At 54.3% G+C, this 27,892-nt stretch overlaps 1 protein-coding gene across 1 annotated transcript in view; it reads left to right on the top strand.

Annotated features, from left to right (window-relative positions):
• LOC142313185 (cilia- and flagella-associated protein 337-like) overlaps window positions 1–27,892 on the top strand; it is a 246,589-nt gene that overhangs the window by 29,976 nt on the left and 188,721 nt on the right. The window contains exons 10-13 of the mRNA XM_075352170.1: window positions 196–360; window positions 1,730–1,879; window positions 20,319–20,497; window positions 21,219–21,400. Of these exons, the coding sequence (XP_075208285.1) occupies window positions 196–360; window positions 1,730–1,879; window positions 20,319–20,497; window positions 21,219–21,400 (676 nt within the window). The remainder of the gene's footprint in view (window positions 1–195; window positions 361–1,729; window positions 1,880–20,318; window positions 20,498–21,218; window positions 21,401–27,892) is intronic.

Here is a 27,892-nt window from a genome sequence, read left to right on the forward strand (position 1 = left end):
CTAGGATTTGTGAATGCTGGTGGAGGCAGCACCGCAGGATGGAGACCCAGAACCATGGGGGGCTGAGCCCTGCACAGGAAGGGCAGATTGTGCAGTACCCTGTGACCACCTGAATAGTCCAGGGCGTCACACTGACTGTTTCCATTAATGACGGGCAGTATATGGGCAGGCACTGACTGTTTCCATTAATGGCAGGTGGTGACGGCCAGCGTGGATTCCTCGGTCACAGTGTGGGATGTGGAAACCGGTAATAAATCTCTGCTGCTCCGAAATGTCCACGGAGAGGAGGAAATCACATGTGTGACCCTGGACACCTCCCGGAGGAAGCTAGTGACCGGGGCCAGGAACGGAGCCATCAAGGTACGAGCCAGCCCGGCACTCCACCCTCCAGAAAGCCAGGACTCCACCCTTTGGAAAGCCAGGACTCCACCCTCCAGACTGTCCTGGCGCTCCACCCTCCAGACTGTCCTGGCGCTCCACCCTCCAGACTGACCTGGAGCTCCACCCTCCAGACTGGCCTGGTGCTCCACCCTCCAGACTGGCCCGACGCTCCACCCTCCAGACTGGCCCGACGCTCCACCCTCCAGACTGGCCCGACGCTCCACCCTCCAGACTGGCCCGACGCTCCACCCTCAAGACTGTCCTGGCGCTCCACCCTCCAGACTGTCCTGGCGCTCCACCCTCCAGACTGGCTCAGCGCTCCACCCTCCAGACTGTCCTCGTGCTCCACCCTCCAGACTGGCCCAGCGCTCCACCCTCCAGACTGGCCCAGCGCTCCACCCTCCAGACTGGCCCAGCGCTCCACCCTCCAGACTGTCCTGGTGCTCCACCCTCCAGACTGTCCTGGCGCTCCACCCTCCAGACTGTCCTGGCGCTCCACCCTCCAGACTGGTCCAGTGCTCCACCCTCCAGACTGGCCCAGACCTCCACCCTCCAGACTGGCCGGGCGCTCCACCCTCCAGACTGGCATGGCGCTCCACCCTCCAGACTGGCCTGGCGCTCCACTCTCCAGACTGGCCGGGCGCTCCACCCTCCAGACTGGCCGGGCGCTCCACCCTCCAGACTGGCCCAGCGCTCCACCCTCCAGACTGGCCCAGCGCTCCACCCTCCAGACTGGCCTAACGCTCCATCCTACAGACTAGCCCATCGCTCCACCCTACAGACTGGACGGCACTCTACCCTACAGACTGGACGGCACTCCATCCTACAGACTGGTCTAGCGCTCCACCCTCCAGACTGGTCCAGCGCTCCACCCTCCAGACTGGCCCAGACCTCCACCCTCCAGACGCCCAGGACCTTCACCCTCCAGATGCCCAGGACTACTCCCTCGCTCCAACCTCCAGACGGCCAGGACTACACCCCTGCTCAAACCTCCAGACGGCCAGGAGTACACCCCTGCTCAAACCTCCAGACGGCCAGGACTACACCCTCACTCCATCCTCAGACGGCCAGGACTACACCCCCGCTCAATCCTCCAGACGGCCAGGACTACACCCTTGCTCCACTCTCCAGACGCCCAGGACTACTCCCTTGCACTACCCTCCAAATGCCCAGGACTACTCCCTCGCTTCATCCTCCAGGCGCCCAGGACTACACCCCCGCTCAAACTTCCAGACGGTCAGGACTACACCCTCACTCCATCCTCAGACGGCCAGGACTACACTCTCGCTCCACCTTCCTGAAGGCCAATCTCACTGATAGTGTCAAATATTATGGAAAATTGTTCTAGATCTGTAACATCCAGAATGGAGACAACCTGCACAGACTGCAGCCGGTGGAGGAGACCGAGGTCACCGGTGTGTTCCCTCTGAATGACCAGAAATACCTGACTGTCGGCTGGAACAGGAAAATCATTGTCTACGATGTCAACAGAGTAGAGGTGATACCTCCAAACGTGATCTCCCTCCAGCTACCACCCAGCACTGACCCCAGAGTAGAGGCGATACCCCAACCATGACCCCCCCCTCCGGATACCAACCTGTACCGACCATAGAAGAAGTGATACCCCAAATTACAATCCCTATCCATATGACTCCCTCTACTGACACCAGAGAAGAGGGGATATCCCTAACCGTGATTGCCTCCACCTACTGCCCTGACCCCAGAGTACAGGCGATAGCCCAATCATGATGCTCCTCCACTTACTGCCCTGTACTAAACCCAGAAGAGAGGGGATATCCCTAACCATGATCCCCTCCACCCACTGCCCTGACCCCAGAGTACAGGCGATACCCCAATCATGATGCTCCTCCACTTACTGCCCTGTACTAACCCCAGAAGAGAGGGGATACCCCTAACCATGATCCCCTCCACCCACTGCCCTGACCCCAGAATACAGGCGATACCCCAATCATGATGCTCCTCCACTTACTGTCCTGTACTAACCCCAGAAGAGAGGGGATATCCCTAACCATGATCCCCTCCACCCACTGCCCTGACCCCAGAGTACAGGCGATACCCCAATCATGATGCTCCTCCACTTACTGCCCTGTACTAACCCCAGAAGAGAGGGGATATCCCTAACCATGATCTCCTCCACCCACTGCCCTGACCCCAGAGTACAGGCGATACCCCAATCATAATGCTCCTCCACTTACTGTCCTGTACTAACCCCAGAAGAGAGGGGATATCCCTAACCATGATCCCCTCCACCCACTGCCCTGACCCCAGAGTACAGGCGATACCCCAATCATGATGCTCCTCCACTTACTGCCCTGTACTAACCCCAGAATAGAGGGGATACCCCTAACCATGATCCCCTCCACCCACTGCCCTGACCCCAGAATACAGGCGATACCCCAATCATGATGCTCCTCCACTTACTGCCCTGTACTAAACCCAGAAGAGAGGGGATATCCCTAACCATGATCTCCCTCCACCTACTGCCCTGACCCCAGAGTACAGGCGATACCCCAATCATGATGCTCCTCCACTTACTACCCTGTACTAACCCCAGAAGAGAGGGGATATCCCTAACCATGATCCCCTCCACCCACTGCCCTGACCCCAGAGTACAGGCGATACCCCAATCATGATGCTCCTCCACTTACTGCCCTGTACTAACCCCAGAATAGAGGGGATACCCCTAACCATGATCGCCTCCACCCACTGCCCTGACCCCAGAATACAGGCGATACCCCAATCATGATGCTCCTCCACTTACTGCCCTGTACTAACCCCAGAATAGAGGGGATACCCCTAACCATGATCCCCTCCACCCACTGCCCTGACCCCAGAATACAGGCGATACCCCAATCATTGTGCTCCTCCACTTACTGCCCTGTACTAAACCCAGAAGAGAGGGGATACCCCTAACCATGATCGCCTCCACCTACTGCCCTGACCCCAGAGTACAGGCGATACCCCAATCATGATGCTCCTCCACTTACTGCCCTGTACTAAACCCAGAAGAGAGGGGATATCCCTAACCATGATCGCCTCCACCCACTGCCCTGACCCCAGAATACAGGCGATACCCCAATCATGATGCTCCTCCACTTACTGCCCTGTACTAAACCCAGAAGAGAGGGGATATCCCTAACCATGATCCCCTCCACCCACTGCCCTGACCCCAGAGTACAGGCGATACCCCAATCATGATGCTCCTCCACTTACTGCCCTGTACTAAACCCAGAAGAGAGGGGATATCCCTAACCATGATCTCCCTCCACCCACTGCCCTGACCCCAGAGTACAGGCGATACCCCAATCATGATGCTCCTCCACTTACTGCCCTGTACTAACCCCAGAATAGAGGGGATATCCCTAACCATGATCCCCTCCACCCACTGCCCTGACCCCAGAATACAGGCGATACCCCAATCATGATGCTCCTCCACTTACTGCCCTGTACTAACCCCAGAATAGAGGGGATACCCCTAACCATGATCCCCTCCACCCACTGCCCTGACCCCAGAATACAGGCGATACCCCAATCATTGTGCTCCTCCACTTACTGCCCTGTACTAAACCCAGAAGAGAGGGGATACCCCTAACCATGATCTCCCTCCACCTACTGCCCTGACCCCAGAGTACAGGCGATACCCCAATCATGATGGTCCTCCACTTACTGCCCTGTACTAACCCCAGAAGAGAGGGGATACCCCTAACCGTGATCTCCTCCACCCACTGCCCTGACCCCAGAATACAGGCGATACCCCAATCATGATGCTCCTCCACTTACTGCCCTGTACTAAACCCAGAAGAGAGGGGATACCCCTAACCATGATCCCCTCCACCCACTGCCCTGACCCCAGAGTACAGGCGATACCCCAATCATGATGCTCCTCCACTTACTGCCCTGTACTAACCCCAGAAGAGAGGGGATATCCCTAACCATGATCCCCTCCACCCACTGCCCTGACCCCAGAGTACAGGCGATACCCCAATCATGATGCTCCTCCACTTACTGCCCTGTACTAAACCCAGAAGAGAGGGGATATCCCTAACCATGATCTCCTCCACCCACTGCCCTGACCCCAGAATACAGGCGATACCCCAATCATGATGCTCCTCCACTTACTGCCCTATACTAACCCCAGAAGAGAGGGGATACCCCTAACCGTGATCCCCTCCACCCACTGCCCTGACCCCAGAATACAGGCGATACCCCAATCATGATGCTCCTCCACTTACTGCCCTGTACTAAACCCAGAAGAGAGGGGATATCCCTAACCATGATCCCCTCCACCCACTGCCCTGACCCCAGAATACAGGCGATACCCCTAACCATGATCTCCCTCCACCTACTGCCCTGTACTAACCCCAGAAGAGAGGGGATATCCCTAACCATGATCTCCTCCACCCACTGCCCTGACCCCAGAATACAGGCGATACCCCAATCATGATGCTCCTCCACTTACTGCCCTGTACTAACCCCAGAAGAGAGGGGATACCCCTAACCATGATCCCCTCCACCTACTGCCCTGACCCCAGAGTACAGGCGATACCCCAATCATGATGCTCCTCCACTTACTGCCCTGTACTAACCCCAGAAGAGAGGGGATACCCCTAACCGTGATCGCCTCCACCTACTGCCCTGACCCCAGAGTACAGGCGATACCCCAATCATGATGCTCCTCCACTTACTGCCCTGTACTAACCCCAGAAGAGAGGGGATATCCCTAACCATGATCTCCTCCACCCACTGCCCTGACCCCAGAATACAGGCGATACCCCAATCATGATGCTCCTCCACTTACTGCCCTGTACTAACCCCAGAATAGAGGGGATACCCCTAACCATGATCCCCTCCACCCACTGCCCTGACCCCAGAGTACAGGCGATACCCCAATCATGATGCTCCTCCACTTACTGCCCTGTACTAACCCCAGAAGAGAGGGGATATCCCTAACCGTGATCGCCTCCACCCACTGCCCTGACCCCAGAATACAGGCGATACCCCAATCATGATGCTCCTCCACTTACTGCCCTGTACTAACCCCAGAAGAGAGGGGATATCCCTAACCATGATCCCCTCCACCCACTGCCCTGACCCCAGAATACAGGCGATACCCCAATCATGATGCTCCTCCACTTACTGCCCTGTACTAACCCCAGAAGAGAGGGGATATCCCTAACCATGATCCCCTCCACCCAGTGCCCTGACCCCAGAATACAGGCGATACCCCAATCATGATGCTCCTCCACTTACTGCCCTGTACTAACCCCAGAAGAGAGGGGATATCCCTAACCATGATCCCCTCCACCCACTGCCCTGACCCCAGAATACAGGCGATACCCCAATCATGATGCTCCTCCACTTACTACCCTGTACTAACCCCAGAAGAGAGGGGATACCCCTAACCATGATCGCCTCCACCCACTGCCCTGACCCCAGAGTACAGGCGATACCCCAATCATGATGCTCCTCCACTTACTGCCCTGTACTAAACCCAGAAGAGAGGGGATATCCCTAACCATGATCCCCTCCACCCACTGCCCTGACCCCAGAATACAGGCGATACCCCAATCATGATGCTCCTCCACTTACTGCCCTGTACTAAACCCAGGAGAGAGGGGATATCCCTAACCATGATCCCCTCCACCCACTGCCCTGACCCCAGAATACAGGCGATAGCCCAATCATGATGCTCCTCCACTTACTACCCTGTACTAAACCCAGAAGAGAGGGGATATCCCTAACCATGATCCCCTCCACCCACTGCCCTGACCCCAGAGTACAGGCGATACCCCAATCATGATGCTCCTCCACTTACTGCCCTGTACTAAACCCAGAAGAGAGGGGATATCCCTAACCGTGATCTCCCTCCACCCACTGCCCTGACCCCAGAATACAGGCGATACCCCAATCATGATGCTCCTCCACTTACTGCCCTGTACTAACCCCAGAAGAGAGGTGATACCCCTAACCATGATCTCCTCCACCTACTGCCCTGACCCCAGAATACAGGCGATACCCCAATCATGATGCTCCTCCACTTACTGCCCTGTACTAAACCCAGAAGAGAGGGGATATCCCTAACCATGATCTCCCTCCACCCACTGCCCTGACCCCAGAATACAGGCGATACCCCAATCATGATGCTCCTCCACTTACTGCCCTGTACTAACCCCAGAAGAGAGGGGATACCCCTAACCATGATCCCCTCCACCCACTGCCCTGACCCCAGAATACAGGCGATACCCCAATCATGATGCTCCTCCACTTACTGCCCTGTACTAACCCCAGAAGAGAGGGGATATCCCTAACCATGATCTCCCTCCACCCACTGCCCTGACCCCAGAATACAGGCGATACCCCAATCATGATGCTCCTCCACTTACTGTCCTGTACTAAACCCAGAAGAGAGGGGATATCCCTAACCGTGATCTCCCTCCACCCACTGCCCTGACCCCAGAATACAGGCGATACCCCAATCATGATGCTCCTCCACTTACTGCCCTGTACTAAACCCAGAAGAGAGGGGATATCCCTAACCATGATCCCCTCCACCTACTGCCCTGACCCCAGAATACAGGCGATACCCCAATCATGATGCTCCTCCACTTACTGCCCTGTACTAACCCCAGAAGAGAGGGGATATCCCTAACCATGATCCCCTCCACCCACTGCCCTGACCCCAGAATACAGGCGATACCCCAATCATGATGCTCCTCCACTTACTGCCCTGTACTAAACCCAGAAGAGAGGGGATACCCCTAACCATGATCCCCTCCACCTACTGCCCTGACCCCAGAGTACAGGCGATACCCCAATCATGATGCTCCTCCACTTACTGCCCTGTATTGACCCCAGAGAAGAGAGGGGATATCCCTAACCATGATCCCCTCCACCTACTGCCCTGACCCCAGAATACAGGCGATACCCCAATCATGATGCTCCTCCACTTACTGCCCTGTACTAACCCCAGAAGAGAGGGGATATTCCTAACCATGATCCCCTCCACCCACTGCCCTGACCCCAGAGTACAGGCGATACCCCAATCATGATGCTCCTCCACTTACTGCCCTGTACTAACCCCAGAAGAGAGGGGATATCCCTAACCATGATCCCCTCCACCTACTGCCCTGACCCCAGAATACAGGCGATACCCCAATCATGATGCTCCTCCACTTACTGCCCTGTACTAACCCCAGAGGAGAGGGGATACCCCTAACCATGATCCCCTCCACCCACTGCCCTGACCCCAGAGTACAGGCAATACCCCAATCATGATGCTCCTCCACTTACTGCCCTGTACTAACCCCAGAAGAGAGGGGATATCCCTAACCATGATCTCCTCCACCTACTGCCCTGACCCCAGAATACAGGCGATACCCCAATCATGATGCTCCTCCACTTACTGCCCTGTACTAAACCCAGAAGAGAGGGGATATCCCTAACCATGATCCCCTCCACCCACTGCCCTGACCCCAGAATACAGGCGATACCCCAATCATGATGCTCCTCCACTTACTGCCCTGTACTAAACCCAGAAGACAGGGGATATCCCTAACCATGATCTCCTCCACCCACTGCCCTGACCCCAGAGTACAGGCGATACCCCAATCATGATGCTCCTCCACTTACTGCCCTGTACTAAACCCAGAAGAGAGGGGATACCCCTAACCGTGATCCCCTCCACCCACTGCCCTGACCCCAGAGTACAGGCGATACCCCAATCATGATGCTCCTCCACTTACTGCCCTGTACTAAACCCAGAAGAGAGGGGATATCCCTAACCATGATCTCCCTCCACCCACTGCCCTGACCCCAGAATACAGGCGATACCCCAATCATGATGCTCCTCCACTTACTGCCCTGTACTAAACCCAGAAGAGAGGGGATATCCCTAACCATGATCCCCTCCACCCACTGCCCTGACCCCAGAATACAGGCGATACCCCAATCATGATGCTCCTCCACTTACTGTCCTGTACTAAACCCAGAAGAGAGGGGATATCCCTAACCATGATCCCCTCCACCCACTGCCCTGACCCCAGAATACAGGCGATACCCCAATCATGATGCTCCTCCACTTACTGCCCTGTACTAACCCCAGAAGAGAGGGGATATCCCTAACCGTGATCGCCTCCACCCACTGCCCTGACCCCAGAATACAGGCGATACCCCAATCATGATGCTCCTCCACTTACTGCCCTGTACTAACCCCAGAAGAGAGGGGATACCCCTAACCATGATCCCCTCCACCCACTGCCCTGACCCCAGAATACAGGCGATACCCCAATCATGATGCTCCTCCACTTACTGCCCTGTACTAACCCCAGAAGAGAGGGGATACCCCTAACCGTGATCCCCTCCACCCACTGCCCTGACCCCAGAATACAGGCGATACCCCAATCATGATGCTCCTCCACTTACTGCCCTCTACTGACCCCAGAAGAGAGGGGATATCCCTAACCGTGATCTCCTCCACCTACTGCCCTGACCCCAGAGTACAGGCGATAGCCCAATCATGATGCTCCTCCACTTACTGCCCTGTACTAAACCCAGAAGAGAGGTGATACCCCTAACCATGATCCCCTCCACCCACTGCCCTGACCCCAGAGTACAGGCGATACCCCAATCATGATGCTCCTCGACTTACTGCCCTGTACTAACCCCAGAATAGAGGGGATATCCCTAACCGTGATCTCCTCCACCCACTGCCCTGACCCCAGAATACAGGCGATACCCCAATCATGATGCTCCTCCACTTACTGCCCTGTACTAACCCCAGAAGAGAGGGGATATCCCTAACCATGATCTCCTCCACCCACTGCCCTGACCCCAGAGTACAGGCGATACCCCAATCATGATGCTCCTCCACTTACTGCCCTGTACTAACCCCAGAAGAGAGGGGATATCCCTAACCATGATCCCCTCCACCTACTGCCCTGACCCCAGAGTACAGGCGATACCCCAATCATGATGCTCCTCCACTTACTGCCCTGTACTAAACCCAGAAGAGAGGGGATATCCCTAACCATGATCCCCTCCACCCACTGCCCTGACCCCAGAATACAGGCGATACCCCAATCATGATGCTCCTCCACTTACTGCCCTGTACTAACCCCAGAAGAGAGGGGATACCCCTAACCATGATCCCCTCCACCCACTGCCCTGACCCCAGAATACAGGCGATACCCCAATCATGATGCTCCTCCACTTACTGCCCTGTACTAACCCCAGAAGAGAGGGGATATCCCTAACCATGATCCTCTCCACCTACTGCCCTGACCCCAGAATACAGGCGATACCCCAATCATGATGCTCCTCCACTTACTGCCCTGTACTAACCCCAGAAGAGAGGGGATATCCCTAACCATGATCCCCTCCACCCACTGCCCTGACCCCAGAATACAGGCGATACCCCAATCATGATGCTCCTCCACTTACTGCCCTGTACTAAACCCAGAAGAGAGGGGATATCCCTAACCGTGATCGCCTCCACCCACTGCCCTGACCCCAGAATACAGGCGATAGCCCAATCATGATGCTCCTCCACTTACTGCCCTGTACTAACCCCAGAAGAGAGGGGATATCCCTAACCATGATCCCCTCCACCCACTGCCCTGACCCCAGAGTACAGGCGATACCCCAATCATGATGCTCCTCCACTTACTGCCCTGTACTAAACCCAGAAGAGAGGGGATATCCCTAACCATGATCCCCTCCACCCACTGCCCTGACCCCAGAATACAGGCGATACCCCAATCATTGTGCTCCTCCACTTACTGCCCTGTACTAACCCCAGAAGAGAGGGGATACCCCTAACCATGATCCCCTCCACCTACTGCCCTGACCCCAGAATACAGGCGATACCCCAATCATGATGCTCCTCCACTTACTGCCCTGTACTAAACCCAGAAGAGAGGGGATATCCCTAACCATGATCGCCTCCACCTACTGCCCTGACCCCAGAATACAGGCGATACCCCAATCATGATGCTCCTCCACTTACTGCCCTGTACTAAACCCAGAAGAGAGGGGATATCCCTAACCATGATCCTCTCCACCTACTGCCCTGACCCCAGAATACAGGCGATACCCCAATCATGATGCTCCTCCACTTACTGCCCTGTACTAACCCCAGAAGAGAGGGGATATCCCTAACCGTGATCCCCTCCACCCACTGCCCTGACCCCAGAATACAGGCGATACCCCAATCATGATGCTCCTCCACTTACTGCCCTGTACTAAACCCAGAAGAGAGGGGATACCCCTAACCGTGATCTCCTCCACTTACTGCCCTGACCCCAGAATACAGGCGATACCCCAATCATGATGCTCCTCCACTTACTGTCCTGTACTAAACCCAGAAGAGAGGGGATATCCCTAACCGTGATCGCCTCCACCCACTGCCCTGACCCCAGAGTACAGGCGATACCCCAATCATGATGCTCCTCCACTTACTGCCCTGTACTAACCCCAGAAGAGAGGGGATACCCCTAACCATGATCCCCTCCACCCACTGCCCTGACCCCAGAGTACAGGCGATACCCCAATCATGATGCTCCTCCACTTACTGCCCTGTACTAAACCCAGAAGAGAGGGGATATCCCTAACCATGATCCCCTCCACCCACTGCCCTGACCCCAGAATACAGGCGATACCCCAATCATGATGCTCCTCCACTTACTGTCCTGTACTAAACCCAGAAGAGAGGGGATACCCCTAACCATGATCCCCTCCACCCACTGCCCTGACCCCAGAGTACAGGCGATACCCCAATCATGATGCTCCTCCACTTACTGCCCTGTACTAACCCCAGAAGAGAGGGGATACCCCTAACCATGATCCCCTCCACCCACTGCCCTGACCCCAGAGTACAGGCGATACCCCAATCATGATGCTCCTCCACTTACTGCCCTGTACTAACCCCAGAAGAGAGGTGATATCCCTAACCATGATCGCCTCCACCCACTGCCCTGACCCCAGAGTACAGGCGATACCCCAATCATGATGCTCCTCCACTTACTGTCCTGTACTAAACCCAGAAGAGAGGGGATATCCCTAACCATGATCCCCTCCACCCACTGCCCTGACCCCAGAGTACAGGCGATACCCCAATCATGATGCTCCTCCACTTACTGCCCTGTACTAAACCCAGAAGAGAGGGGATATCCCTAACCATGATCCCCTCCACCCACTGCCCTGACCCCAGAGTACAGGCGATACCCCAATCATGATGCTCCTCCACTTACTGCCCTGTACTAAACCCAGAAGAGAGGGGATATCCCTAACCATGATCCCCTCCACCCACTGCCCTGACCCCAGAATACAGGCGATACCCCAATCATGATGCTCCTCCACTTACTGCCCTGTACTAAACCCAGAAGACAGGGGATATCCCTAACCATGATCTCCTCCACCCACTGCCCTGACCCCAGAATACAGGCGATACCCCAATCATGATGCTCCTCCACTTACTGCCCTGTACTAAACCCAGAAGAGAGGTGATACCCCTAACCATGATCCCCTCCACCTACTGCCCTGACCCCAGAGTACAGGCGATACCCCAATCATGATGCTCCTCCACTTACTGCCCTGTACTAAACCCAGAAGAGAGGGGATATCCCTAACCATGATCTCCTCCACCCACTGCCCTGACCCCAGAGTACAGGCGATACCCCAATCATGATGCTCCTCCACTTACTGCCCTGTACTAACCCCAGAAGAGAGGGGATATCCCTAACCATGATCTCCTCCACCTACTGCCCTGACCCCAGAATACAGGCGATACCCCAATCATGATGCTCCTCCACTTACTGCCCTGTACTAACCCCAGAAGAGAGGTGATATCCCTAACCATGATCCCCTCCACCCACTGCCCTGACCCCAGAGTACAGGCGATACCCCAATCATGATGCTCCTCCACTTACTGCCCTGTACTAAACCCAGAAGAGAGGGGATACCCCTAACCATGATCCCCTCCACCCACTGCCCTGACCCCAGAATACAGGCGATACCCCAATCATGATGCTCCTCCACTTACTGTCCTGTACTAAACCCAGAAGAGAGGGGATATCCCTAACCGTGATCGCCTCCACCCACTGCCCTGACCCCAGAATACAGGCGATACCCCAATCATGATGCTCCTCCACTTACTGCCCTGTACTAAACCCAGAAGAGAGGGGATACCCCTAACCATGATCCCCTCCACCCACTGCCCTGACCCCAGAATACAGGCGATACCCCAATCATGATGCTCCTCCACTTACTGTCCTGTACTAAACCCAGAAGAGAGGGGATATCCCTAACCGTGATCGCCTCCACCCACTGCCCTGACCCCAGAATACAGGCGATACCCCAATCATGATGCTCCTCCACTTACTGCCCTGTACTAACCCCAGAATAGAGGGGATATCCCTAACCATGATCCCCTCCACCCACTGCCCTGACCCCAGAATACAGGCGATACCCCAATCATGATGCTCCTCCACTTACTGCCCTGTACTAAACCCAGAAGAGAGGGGATATCCCTAACCGTGATCTCCCTCCACCCACTGCCCTGACCCCAGAATACAGGCGATACCCCAATCATGATGCTCCTCCACTTACTGCCCTGTACTAACCCCAGAAGAGAGGGGATATCCCTAACCATGATCCCCTCCACCCACTGCCCTGACCCCAGAATACAGGCGATACCCCAATCATGATGCTCCTCCACTTACTGCCCTGTACTAAACCCAGAAGAGAGGGGATATCCCTAACCGTGATCTCCTCCACCTACTGCCCTGACCCCAGAATACAGGCGATACCCCAATCATGATGCTCCTCCACTTACTGCCCTGTACTAAACCCAGAAGAGAGGGGATATCCCTAACCGTGATCTCCTCCACCTACTGCCCTGACCCCAGAATACAGGCGATACCCCAATCATGATGCTCCTCCACTTACTGCCCTGTACTAAACCCAGAAGAGAGGGGATATCCCTAACCGTGATCGCCTCCACCCACTGCCCTGACCCCAGAGTACAGGCGATACCCCAATCATGATGCTCCTCCACTTACTGCCCTGTACTAACCCCAGAGGAGAGGGGATACCCCTAACCATGATCCCCTCCACCCACTGCCCTGACCCCAGAGTACAGGTGATACCCCAATCATGATGCTCCTCCACTTACTGCCCTGTACTAAACCCAGAAGAGAGGGGATACCCCTAACCATGATCCCCTCCACCCACTGCCCTGACCCCAGAATACAGGCGATACCCCAATCATGATGCTCCTCCACTTACTGCCCTGTACTAACCCCAGAAGAGAGGGGATATCCCTAACCATGATCCTCTCCACCTACTGCCCTGACCCCAGAATACAGGCGATACCCCAATCATGATGCTCCTCCACTTACTGCCCTGTACTAACCCCAGAAGAGAGGGGATACCCCTAACCGTGATCCCCTCCACCCACTGCCCTGACCCCAGAATACAGGCGATACCCCAATCATGATGCTCCTCCACTTACTGCCCTGTACTAAACCCAGAAGAGAGGGGATATCCCTAACCGTGATCCCCTCCACCCACTGCCCTGACCCCAGAATACAGGCGATACCCCAATCATGATGCTCCTCCACTTACTGTCCTGTACTAACCCCAGAAGAGAGGGGATACCCCTAACCATGATCCCCTCCACCTACTGCCCTGACCCCAGAATACAGGCGATACCCCAATCATGATGCTCCTCCACTTACTGCCCTGTACTAACCCCAGAAGAGAGGGGATATCCCTAACCATGATCCCCTCCACCTACTGCCCTGACCCCAGAATACAGGCGATACCCCAATCATGATGCTCCTCCACTTACTGCCCTGTACTAAACCCAGAAGAGAGGGGATACCCCTAACCGTGATCTCCTCCACCTACTGCCCTGACCCCAGAATACAGGCGATACCCCAATCATGATGCTCCTCCACTTACTGCCCTGTACTAACCCCAGAAGAGAGGGGATATCCCTAACCATGATCTCCTCCACCCACTGCCCTGACCCCAGAATACAGGCGATACCCCAATCATGATGCTCCTCCACTTACTGCCCTGTACTAAACCCAGAAGAGAGGGGATATCCCTAACCGTGATCGCCTCCACCCACTGCCCTGACCCCAGAATACAGGCGATACCCCAATCATGATGCTCCTCCACTTACTGCCCTGTACTAACCCCAGAAGAGAGGGGATACCCCTAACCATGATCTCCCTCCACCCACTGCCCTGACCCCAGAATACAGGCGATACCCCAATCATGATGCTCCTCCACTTACTGCCCTGTATTGACCCCAGAGAAGAGAGGGGATATCCCTAACCATGATAGCCTCCACCCACTGCCCTGACCCCAGAATACAGGCGATACCCCAATCATGATGCTCCTCCACTTACTGCCCTGTACTAACCCCAGAAGAGAGGGGATACCCCTAACCGTGATCGCCTCCACCCACTGCCCTGACCCCAGAATACAGGCGATACCCCAATCATGATGCTCCTCCACTTACTGCCCTGTACTAAACCCAGAAGAGAGGGGATACCCCTAACCGTGATCCCCTCCACCCACTGCCCTGACCCCAGAATACAGGCGATACCCCAATCATGATGCTCCTCCACTTACTGCCCTGTACTAACCCCAGAAGAGAGGGGATACCCCTAACCATGATCCCCTCCACCCACTGCCCTGACCCCAGAGTACAGGCGATACCCCAATCATGATGCTCCTCCACTTACTGCCCTGTACTAACCCCAGAAGAGAGGGGATACCCCTAACCGTGATCGCCTCCACCTACTGCCCTGACCCCAGAGTACAGGCGATACCCCAATCATGATGCTCCTCCACTTACTGCCCTGTACTAACCCCAGAAGAGAGGGGATACCCCTAACCGTGATCGCCTCCACCCACTGCCCTGACCCCAGAGTACAGGCGATACCCCAATCATGATGCTCCTCCACTTACTGCCCTGTACTAAACCCAGAAGAGAGGGGATATCCCTAACCGTGATCCCCTCCACCCACTGCCCTGACCCCAGAATACAGGCGATACCCCAATCATGATGCTCCTCCACTTACTGCCCTCTACTGACCCCAGAAGAGAGGGGATACCCCTAACCGTGATCGCCTCCACCCACTGCCCTGACCCCAGAGTACAGGCGATACCCCAATCATGATGCTCCTCCACTTACTGCCCTGTACTAACCCCAGAAGAGAGGGGATACCCCTAACCGTGATCGCCTCCACCCACTGCCCTGACCCCAGAGTACAGGCGATACCCCAATCATGATGCTCCTCCACTTACTGCCCTGTACTAACCCCAGAAGAGAGGGGATATCCCTAACCATGATCCCCTCCACCCACTGCCCTGACCCCAGAATACAGGCGATACCCCAATCATGATGCTCCTCCACTTACTGCCCTGTACTAACCCCAGAAGAGAGGGGATATCCCTAACCGTGATCCCCTCCACCTACTGCCCTGACCCCAGAATACAGGCGATACCCCAATCATGATGCTCCTCCACTTACTGCCCTGTACTAACCCCAGAAGAGAGGGGATATCCCTAACCATGATCCCCTCCACCCACTGCCCTGACCCCAGAATACAGGCGATACCCCAATCATGATGCTCCTCCACTTACTGCCCTGTACTAACCCCAGAAGAGAGGGGATACCCCTAACCATGATCCCCTCCACCCACTGCCCTGACCCCAGAGTACAGGCGATACCCCAATCATGATGCTCCTCCACTTACTGCCCTGTACTAACCCAGAAGAGAGGGGATACCCCTAACCATGATCCCCTCCACCCACTGCCCTGACCCCAGAATACAGGCGATACCCCAATCATGATGCTCCTCCACTTACTGCCCTGTACTAACCCCAGAAGAGAGGGGATATCCCTAACCATGATCCCCTCCACCCACTGCCCTGACCCCAGAATACAGGCGATACCCCAATCATGATGCTCCTCCACTTACTGCCCTGTACTAACCCCAGAAGAGAGGGGATATCCCTAACCATGATCCCCTCCACCCACTGCCCTGACCCCAGAATACAGGCGATACCCCAATCATGATGCTCCTCCACTTACTGCCCTGTACTAAACCCAGAAGAGAGGGGATATCCCTAACCATGATCGCCTCCACCTACTGCCCTGACCCCAGAGTACAGGCGATACCCCAATCACGATGCTCCTCCACTTACTGCCCTGTACTAAACCCAGAAGAGAGGGGATATCCCTAACCATGATCGCCTCCACCCACTGCCCTGACCCCAGAATACAGGCGATACCCCAATCATGATGCTCCTCCACTTACTGCCCTGTACTAACCCCAGAAGAGAGGGGATACCCCTAACCATGATCCCCTCCACCCACTGCCCTGACCCCAGAGTACAGGCGATACCCCAATCATGATGCTCCTCCACTTACTGCCCTGTACTAAACCCAGAAGAGAGGGGATATCCCTAACCATGATCGCCTCCACCTACTGCCCTGACCCCAGAGTACAGGCGATACCCCAATCACGATGCTCCTCCACTTACTGCCCTGTACTAAACCCAGAAGAGAGGGGATACCCCTAACCATGATCCCCTCCACCCACTGCCCTGACCCCAGAGTACAGGCGATACCCCAATCATGATGCTCCTCCACTTACTGCCCTGTACTAACCCCAGAATACAGGCGATACCCCAATCATGATGCTCCTCCAGTTACTGCCCTGACCCCAGAATACAGGCGATACCCCTAACCATGATCTCCCTCCACCTACCGCCTTGTTCTGACCCCAGATTATAGGTGATGCCTATCGCACAGTGACTACCGGGGCTCCATCAGGTGCACGGGAACCTCCAGCAAGTGTTGCAACACACGGAGTACACGATATAAGGGTGGGCTCTGGTGCTAGGGAAAGGGGAGCAGGGACACCTCCTAAACTCTCCAGAGGCTGATCCCTGCACTCCCTATCGTCCCCATACGGGTTCTTTCACCCCGTCACTGATTGCGTGCCTATCCCTGTCTCTTCCTGGGCTCAGCCCTGTATAGTGCACAGGGCAGGAGAAACGCCACTCACCCTCTAGGTTAAAGACACAGAGAGGAAGAGACAGACAAGGGTAACAGCAATCATACCAAGCACTCAAAATTACATGAGGAAGAAATGGGGAACGGACCAGAGGGGCAAAACCAAAAAAGAGTAAGGAAGGGAAAAAAACAACACAGCTTTCACCCAGCAAATGTTCTCTGAATGGCTTCCTGATCCTCAGCTCACAGGTTCTCTCCAGAAGCAAGCCAAGCAGAAGCTATCACCAGCAGTTACCTGGGCTGGGAGAGGAGTATTCATAGCAGAGGTAATTAGCACTAGAGAACAGCTGGCTCTAGCTTTCATCCAGAGTTCAGGAGACCAGAGGATGTACTTAACTCTAGCAGCGCTGGATAAAGGAGAATCTGCACAGCCAGCAGTATTAACCTGAGCAAGTGTGTATGAAGCCCTGCGCTGCGATCTCCTGACACCAGAAATAAGGGTGACCACTCTCCTTTGTGATACCCTCATGACAATACCCCAAACCATGATCCCCTCCACCTAACGCCCAGTACTGACCCCGGAGTATCAGTGATACCCCTAACCGTGATCCTCTCCCCTACCACACGGTACTGACCCCAGCATAGAGGAGGTGATACCAACAACCGTGATCTCCCTCCACCTATTGCCCTGTACTGACTCCAGAGTAGAAGTGATACCCCCAACTGTGATCCCCTCCAGCTACTGCCCTGTATTGACCCCAGTGTAGAAGTGATACCCCAAATTGTGATCCCCTCCACCTATTGCCCTGTACTGACCCGAGAGTAGAGGTGATACCCCCAACCGTGATCCCCTCCACCTATTGCCCTGTACTGACCCCAGCATAGAGGTGATACCCCCAACCGTGATTCCCTCCACCTATTGCCCTGTACTGACCCCAGAGTAGAGGTGATACCAACAACCGTGATCCCCTCCACCTATTGCCCTGTACTGACCCGAGAGTAGAGGTGATACCCCCAACCGTGATCCCCTCCACCTATTGCCCTGTACTGACCCCAGCATAGAGGTGATACCCCCAACCGTGATTCCCTCCACCTATTGCCCTGTACTGACCCCAGAGTAGAGGTGATACCAACAACCGTGATCCCCTCCACCTATTGCCCTGTACTGACCCGAGAGTAGAGGTGATACCCCCAACCGTGATCCCCTCCACCTATTGCCCTGTACTGACCCCAGAGTAGAGGTGATACCAACAACCGTGATCCCCTCCACCTATTGCCCTGTACTGACCCCAGAGTAGAGGTGATACCCCCAACCGTGATTCCCTCCACCTATTGCCCTGTACTGACCCCAGAGTAGAGGTGATACCAACAACCGTGATCCCCTCCACCTATTGCCCTATACTGACCCCAGCATAGAGGTGATACCAACAACCGTGATCCCCTCCACCTATTGCCCTGTACTGACCCCAGAGTAGAGGTGATACCCCCAACTGTGATCCCCTCCACCTATTGCCCTGTACTGACCCCAGAGTAGAGGTGATACCCCCAACTGTGATCCCCTCCACCTATTGCCCTGTACTGACCCCAGCATAGAGGTGATACCAACAACCGTGATCCCCTCCACCTATTGCCCTGTACTGACCCCAGAGTAGAGGTGATACCCCCAACTGTGATCCCCTCCACCTATTGCCCTGTACTGACCCCAGAGTAGAGGTGATACCCCCAACCGTGATTCCCTCCACCTATTGCCCTGTACTGACCCCAGAGTAGAGGTGATACCCCCAACTGTGATCCCCTCCACCTATTGCCCTGTACTGACCCCAGCATAGAGGTGATACCAACAACCGTGATCCCCTCCACCTATTGCCCTGTACTGACCCCAGAGTAGAGGTGATACCCCCAACTGTGATCCCCTCCACCTATTGCCCTGTACTGACCCCAGAGTAGAGGTGATACCCCCAACTGTGATCCCCTCCACCTATTGCCCTGTACTGACCCCAGCATAGAGGTGATACCAACAACCGTGATCCCCTCCACCTATTGCCCTGTACTGACCCCAGAGTAGAGGTGATACCCCCAACTGTGATCCCCTCCACCTATTGCCCTGTACTGACCCCAGCATAGAGGTGATACCAACAACCGTGATCCCCTCCACCTATTGCCCTGTACTGACCCCAGAGTAGAGGTGATACCCCCAACTGTGATCCCCTCCACCTATTGCCCTGTACTGACCCCAGAGTAGAGGTGATACCCCCAACCGTGATTCCCTCCACCTATTGCCCTGTACTGACCCCAGAGTAGAGGTGATACCCCCAACTGTGATCCCCTCCACCTATTGCCCTGTACTGACCCCAGCATAGAGGTGATACCAACAACCGTGATCCCCTCCACCTATTGCCCTGTACTGACCCCAGAGTAGAGGTGATACCCCCAACTGTGATCCCCTCCACCTATTGCCCTGTACTGACCCCAGAGTAGAGGTGATACCCCCAACTGTGATCCCCTCCACCTATTGCCCTGTACTGACCCCAGCATAGAGGTGATACCAACAACCGTGATCCCCTCCACCTATTGCCCTGTACTGACCCCAGAGTAGAGGTGATACCCCCAACTGTGATCCCCTCCACCTATTGCCCTGTACTGACCCCAGAGTAGAGGTGATACCCCCAACCGTGATCCCCTCCACCTATTGCCCTCTACTGACAGGGAGGCACTCTATGATTGGTTGGGAGGGGGACACTCTGTGATTGGTCGGGAGGGGGGACACTCTGTGATTGGTCGGGAGGGGGACACTCTGTGATTGGTCGGGAGGGGGACACTCTGTGATTGGTCGGGAGGGGGACACTCTGTGATTGGTCGGTGACAAGTCTCCTCCTCTCAGGACACACATGTGCCAGCGGATGACTCGTGGAAGGGTGGGCACCTGCACAAGGAGGACGTCCTGTCTGCAGACTATTGCCCCTCGCTGGGGCTCCTGGTGACGGCGTGCTATGATGGTGAGATCATTGTGTGGAACGTGCAGACGCAGCAGCGGCTCCTGTACCTGCGGCAGCGTGAGAGGTATGCTGTGCCATCGTGCCACCGCGCTCTGCCCCCGCCTGTGCTTTATGCCCTGCCGCTTTGCCTTGCGGCCCGCACCTTTGCCTACTCCCCACCCATTTGCCTTTTGCTCCGTGCCTACTCCCCACCCCTTTGCCTTGTGCCCCACACCTGTGCCTACGCGCCACCCTATTGCCTTGTGCCCCACACCTGTGCCTACTCCCCACCCCTTTGCCTTATGCCCCGCCCCTTTGCCTTATGTCCCATGCCTGTGCATACGCCCTGCCCTATTGCCTTGTGCCCCACACCTGTGCCTACTCCCCACCCCTTTGCCTTGTGCCCCACACCTGTGCCTACTGTCCGCCCCTTTGCCTTATGCCCCGTGCCTGTGCCTACTCCCCACCCTTTTGCCTTATGCCCCGTTCCTGTTCCTACTCCCCACCCAATTGCCTTATGCCCCGTGCCTGTGCCTACTCCCCACCCCTTTGCTTTATGCCCTGTGCCTGTTCATACTCTCCACCCCTTTGCCTTGCACCCCCCTCGCGCCTGTGCCTACTCCCCGCCCCTTTGCCTTGTCCCCATGCCAGTGCCTTCTCCCTGCCCCTTTTGCCTTGTGCCCCACGCCTGTGCCTACTCACCGCCCTGTTGCCTTGCACCTGTGCCTTCTCCTATACGCCTTAGGCCTCGCCCCTGTGCATTTCCCTGCTGGCTCGCTCCTGATGCTTGAGTCCTAAATCCGCAGACCCGCCATCAGGGGAGGAGCTAATGACACGATCCGCCATGCGAGTCGCAGGTGTCAGGCTCCAGTGGACAAAGTGTATTTTCTCCAGCATCGATCAACAAAGAAAGACACAGCCATGGTGGTCAGCGCCGAGGCCGGGACCCTGCACTGGTGGAGCCTGTACTCCCAGCACCGGAAAAGAGGTATGCTGGGGAGGGGGAAGTAACAAGCCCCACCCAGTACATGTGAGACACGCCCCTGAGCAGGATACACCCCTGAGGACACACGCCCCTGAGCAAGATATAAACGTCCCTGATCAGGACACACACGCCCCTGATCAGGATACACACGCCCCTGATCAGGATACACACGCCCCTGAGCAGGACACACACGCCCCTGAGGACTGCAACTTGCTTACCTAGCTAATGGTCAAGCACTGGGTCTAAACTAGGGGAAATGGAGATGGAGCCAAAGGACTGCAGCTCTGGAGGTGACCGTATTATAAGACACAGTGAAACAACAGAATAGTGACTGCAGCTCTGGAGGTGACTGGAGGATAAGACATGATGTAACAGCATAATAGTGACTGCAGCTCTGCAGGTGACTGGAGGATAAGACATGATGTAACAGCATAATAGTGACTGCAGCTCTGGAGGTGACTGGAGGATAAGACATGATGTAACAGCAGAATAGTGACTGCAGCTCTGGAGATGACTGGAGGATAAGACACAATGTAACAGGAGAATAGTGACTGCAGCTCTGGAGGTGACTGGAGGATAAGACATAATGTAACAGCAGAATAGTGACTGCAGCTCTGGAGATGACTGGAGGATAAGACATGATGTAAAAGCAGAATAGCAACTGCAGCTCTGGAGATGACTGGAGGATAAGACATGATGTAACAGCAGAATAGTGACTGCAGCTCTGGAGGTGACTGGAGGGTAAGACACGATGTAACAGCAGAATAGTGACTGCAGCTCTGGAGGTGACTGGAGGATAAGACACAATGTAACAGCAGAATAGTGACTGCAGCTCTGGAGGTGACTGGAGGATAGGACATGATGTAACAGCAGAATAGTGAGTGCAGCTCTGGAGGTGACCGGATTATAAGACACAGTGAAACAACAGAATAGTGACTGCAGCTCTGGAGGTGATTGGAGGATAAGACATGATGTAACAGCAGAATAGTGACTGCAGCTCTGGAGGTGACTGGAGGATAAGACACAATGTAACAGCAGAATAGTGACTGCAGCTCTGGAGGTGACTGGAGGATAAGACATAATGTAACAGCAGAATAGTGACTGCAGCTCTGGAGATGACTGGAGGATAAGACATGATGTAACAGCAGAATAGTGACTGCAGCTCTGGAGGTGACTGGAGGGTAAGACACAATGTAACAGGAGAATAGTGACTGCAGCTCTGGAGGTGACCGGATTATAAGACACAGTGAAACAACAGAATAGTGACTGCAGCTCTGGAGGTGACTGGAGGATAAGACATGATGTAAAAGCAGAATAGCAACTGCAGCTCTGGAGGTGACTGGAGGATAAGACACAATGTAACAGCAGAATAGTGACTGCAGCTCTGGAGGTGACTGGAGGATAAGATATGATGTAACAGCAGAATGGTGAGTGCAACTCTGGAGATGACTGGAGGATAAGACATGATGTAACAGCAGAATAGTGAGTGCAGCTCTGGAGGTGACTGGAGGATAAGATATGATGTAACAGCAGAATGGTGAGTGCAACTCTGGAGATGACTGGAGGATAAGACATGATGTAACAGCAGAATAGTGAGTGCAGCTCTGGAGATGACTGGAGGATAAGACACAATGTAACAGCAGAATAGTGACTGCAGCTCTGGAGGTGACCGGATTATAAGACACAGTGAAACAGAATAGTGACTGCAACTCTGGAGATGACTGGAGGATAAGACATGATGTAACAGCAGAATAGTGACTGCAGCTCTGGAGGTGACTGGAGGATAAGACATGATGTAAAAGCAGAATAGTGACTGCAGCTCTGGAGATGATTGGAGGATAAGACATGATGTAACAGCAGAATAGTGAGTGCAGCTCTGGAGGTGATTGGAGGATAAGACATGATGTAACAGCAGAATAGTGACTGCAGCTCTGGAGGTGACTGGAGGATAAGACATGATGTAAAAGCAGAATAGTGACTGCAGCTCTGGAGATGACTGGAGGATAAGACACAATGTAACAGGAGAATAGTGACTGCAGCTATGGAGGTGACTGGAGGATAAGACATGATGTAACAGCAGAATAGTGACTGCAGCTCTGGAGGTGACTGGAGGATAAGACATGATGTAAAAGCAGAATAGTGACTGCAGCTCTGGAGATGACTGGAGGATAAGACACAATGTAACAGGAGAATAGTGACTGCAGCTCTGGAGGTGACTGGAGGATAAGACATAATGTAACAGCAGAATAGTGACTGCAGCTCTGGAGATGACTGGAGGATAAGACATGATGTAAAAGCAGAATAGCAACTGCAGCTCTGGAGGTGACTGGAGGATAAGACACGATGTAACAACAGAATAGTGACTGCAGCTCTGGAGATGACTGGAGGATAAGACATGATGTAACAGCAGAATAGTGACTGCAGCTCTGGAGGTGACTGGAGGGTAAGACACGATGTAACAGCAGAATAGTGACTGCAGCTCTGGAGGTGACTGGAGGATAAGACACGATGTAACAGCAGAATAGTGACTGCAGCTCTGGAGATGACTGGAGGATAAGACATGATGTAACAGTAGAATAGTGACTGAAGCTCTGCAGGTGACTGGAGGATAGGACATGATGTAACAGCAGAATAGTGACTGCAGCTCTGGAGGTGACTGGAGGATAAGACACAATGTAGCAGCAGAATAGTGACTGCAGCTCTGGAGGTGACTGGAGGATAAGACACAATGTAACAGCAGAATAGTGACTGCAGCTCTGGAGGTGACTGGAGGATAGGACATGATGTAACAGCAGAATAGTGAGTGCAGCTATGGAGGTGACCGGATTATAAGACACAGTGAAACAACAGAATAGTGACTGCAGCTCTAGAGGTGATTGGAGGATAAGACATGATGTAACAGCAGAATAGTGACTGCAGCTCTGGAGGTGACTGGAGGATAAGACACAATGTAACAGCAGAATAGTGACTGCAGCTCTGGAGGTGACTGGAGGATAAGACATAATGTAACAGCAGAATAGTGACTGCAGCTCTGGAGATGACTGGAGGATAAGACATGATGTAACAGCAGAATAGTGACTGCAGCTCTGGAGGTGACTGGAGGGTAAGACACAATGTAACAGCAGAATAGTGACTGCAGCTCTGGAGGTGACTGGAGGATAAGACATGATGTAACAGCAGAATAGTGACTGCAGCTCTGGAGGTGACTGGAGGGTAAGACACGATGTAACAGCAGAATAGTGACTGCAGCTCTGGAGATGACTGGAGGATAAGACATGATGTAACAGCAGAATAGTGACTGCAGCTCTGGAGGTGACCGGATTATAAGACACAGTGAAACAACAGAATAGTGACTGCAGCTCTGGAGGTGATTGGAGGATAAGACATGATGTAACAGCAGAATAGTGACTGCAGCTCTGCAGGTGACTGGAGGATAAGACATGATGTAACAGCAGAATAGTGACTGCAGCTCTGGAGGTGACTGGAGGATAAGACACAATGTAACAGCAGAATAGTGACTGCAGCTCTGGAGGTGACTGGAGGATAAGACATGATGTAACAGCAGAATAGTAACTGCAGCTCTGGAGATGACTGGAGGATAAGACATGATGTATCAGCAGAATAGTGACTGCAGCTCTGGAGGTGACTGGAAGATAAGACATGATGTAAAAGCAGAATAGCAACTGCAGCTCTGGAGGTGACTGGAGGATAAGACATGATGTAACAGGAGAATAGTGACTGCAGCTCTGGAGGTGACTGGAGGATAAGACATGATGTAAAAGCAGAATAGTGACTGCAGCTCTGGAGATGACTGGAGGATAAGACATGATGTAACAGCAGAATAGTGACTGCAGCTCTGGAGGTGACTGGAGGGTAAGACACGGTGTAACAGCAGAATAGTGACTGCAGCTCTGGAGGTGACTGGAGGATAAGACACGATGTAACAGCAGAATAGTGACTGAAGCTCTGGAGGTGACTGGAGGATAGGACATGATGTAACAGCAGAATAGTGACTGCAGCTCTGGAGATGACTGGAGGATAAGACACAATGTAACAGCAGAATAGTGACTGCAGCTCTGGAGGTGACTGGAGGATAAGACACGATGTAACAGCAGAATAGTGACTGCAGCTCTGGAGGTGACTGGAGGATAGGACATGATGTAACAGCAGAATAGTGAATGCAGCTCTGGAGGTGACTGGAGCATAGGACATGATGTAACAGCAGAATAGTGACTGCAGCTCTGGAGGTGACTGGAGGATAGGACATGATGTAACAGCAGAATAGTGAGTGCAGCTCTGGAGGTGACTGGAGGATAAGACATGATGTAACAGCAAAATAGTGACTGCAGCTCTGGAGGTGACTGGAGGATAAGACATGATGTAACAGCAGAATAGTGAGTGCAGCTCTGGAGGTGACTGGAGGAGAGATGGTTTTGCACCTGGATGGTCAGTATCTTGTGGATCTCTATGTGATGGAACAATATAAGCAGAAGGATCGGTGCTCACAAAACATGCATTATAGGGGCACAATTTACTCCACATCTTTCCGCCCACTTTCATTCTAAAATGGAATGCACGATGCGCAGGCTTCAGTCTAGAGGCGCAGGCTTCAGTCTAGAGGCGCAGGCTTCAGTCTAGAGGCGCAGGCTTCAGTCTAGAGGCGCAGGCTTCAGTCTAGAGGCGCAGGCTTCAGTCTAGAGACGCAGGCTTCATGCTAGAGGCGCAGGCTTCAGTCTAGAGGCGCAGGCTTCAGTCTAGAGGCGCAGGCTTCAGTCTAGAGACGCAGGCTTCAGTCTAGAGACGCAGGCTTCAGTCTAGAGGCGCAGGCTTCAGTCTAGAGACGCAGGCTTCAGTCTAGAGACGCAGGCTTCAGTCTAGAGACGCAGGCTTCAGTCTAGAGGCGCAGGCTTCAGTCTAGAGATGCAGGCTTCAGTCTAGAAACGCAGGCTTCAGTCTAGAGACGCAGGCTTCAGTCTAGAGGCGCAGGCTTCAGTCTAGAGACGCAGGCTTCAGTCTAGAGGCGCAGGCTTCAGTCTAGAGGCGCAGGCTTCAGTCTAGAGACGCAGGCTTCAGTCTAGAGGCGCAGGCTTCAGTCTAGAGACGCAGGCTTCAGTCTAGAGGCGCAGGCTTCAGTCTAGAGACGCAGGCTTCAGTCTAGAGGCGCAGGCTTCAGTCTAGAGATGCAGGCTTCAGTCTAGAGACGCAGGCTTCAGTCTAGAGACGCAAGCTTCAGTCTAGAGGCGCAGGCTTCAGTCTAGAGACGCAGGCTTCAGTCTAGAGGCGCAGGCTTCAGTCTAGAGACGCAGGCTTCAATCTAGAGACACAGGCTTCAATCTAGAGACACAGGCTTCAGTCTAGAGACGCAGGCTTCAGTCTAGAGGCGCAGGCTTCAGTCTAGAGACGCAGGCTTCAATCTAGAGACACAGGCTTCAGTCTAGAGGCGCAGGCTTCAGTCTAGAGACGCAGGCTTCAGTCTAGAGGCGCAGGCTTCAGTCTAGAGACGCAGGCTTCAGTCTAGAGACGCAAGCTTCAGTCTAGAGGCGCAGGCTTCAGTCTAGAGGCGCAGGCTTCAGTCTAGAGACGCAGGCTTCAGTCTAGAGGCGCAGGCTTCAGTCTAGAGGCGCAGGCTTCAGTCTAGAGGCGTAGGCTTCAGTCTAGAGATGCAGGCTTCAGTCTAGAGGCGCAGGCTTCAGTCTAGAGACGCAGGCTTCAGTCTAGAGACGTAGGCTTCAGTCTAGAGGCGCAGGCTTCAGTCTAGAGACGCAGGCTTCAGTCTAGAGACGCAGGCTTCAGTCTAGAAGCGCAGGCTTCAATCTAGAGGCGCAGGCTTCAGTCTAGAGGCGCAGGCTTCAGTCTAGAGGCGCAGCATTCAGTCTAGAGACGCAGGCTTCAGTCTAGAGGCGCAGGCTTCAGTCTAGAGGCGCAGGCTTCTGTCTAGAGATGCAGGCTTCAGTCTAGAGGCGCAGGCTTCAGTCTAGAGACGCAGGCTTCAGTCTAGAGGCGTAGGTTCAGTCTAGAGATGCAGGCTTCAGTCTAGAGGCGCAGGCTGCAGTCTAGAGACGCAGGCTTCAGTCTAGAGGCGCAGGCTTCAGTCTAGAGATGCAGGCTTCAGTCTAGAGTCGCAGGCTTCAGTCTAGAGACGCAGGCTTCAGTCTAGAGACGCAGGCTTCAGTCTAGAGGCGCAGGCTTCAGTCTAGAGGCGCAGGCTTCAGTCTAGAGACACAGGCTTCAGTCTAGAGGCGCAGGCTTCAGTCTAGAGGCGCAGGCTTCAGTCTAGAGGCGTAGGCTTCAGTCTAGAGATGCAGGCTTCAGTCTAGAGGCGCAGGCTTCAGTCTAGAGACGCAGGCTTCAGTCTAGAGGCGCAGGCTTCAGTCTAGAGGCGCAGGCTTTAATCTAGAGGAGCAGGCTTCAGTCTAGAGACGCAGGCTTCAGTCTAGAGACGCAGGCTTCAATCTAGAGGCGCAGGCTTCAGTCTAGAGGCGCAGGCTTCAGTCT

This window comes from Anomaloglossus baeobatrachus, chromosome 5, assembly GCF_048569485.1.
Source record: "Anomaloglossus baeobatrachus isolate aAnoBae1 chromosome 5, aAnoBae1.hap1, whole genome shotgun sequence".
Lineage (NCBI taxonomy): Eukaryota > Metazoa > Chordata > Amphibia > Anura > Aromobatidae > Anomaloglossus > Anomaloglossus baeobatrachus.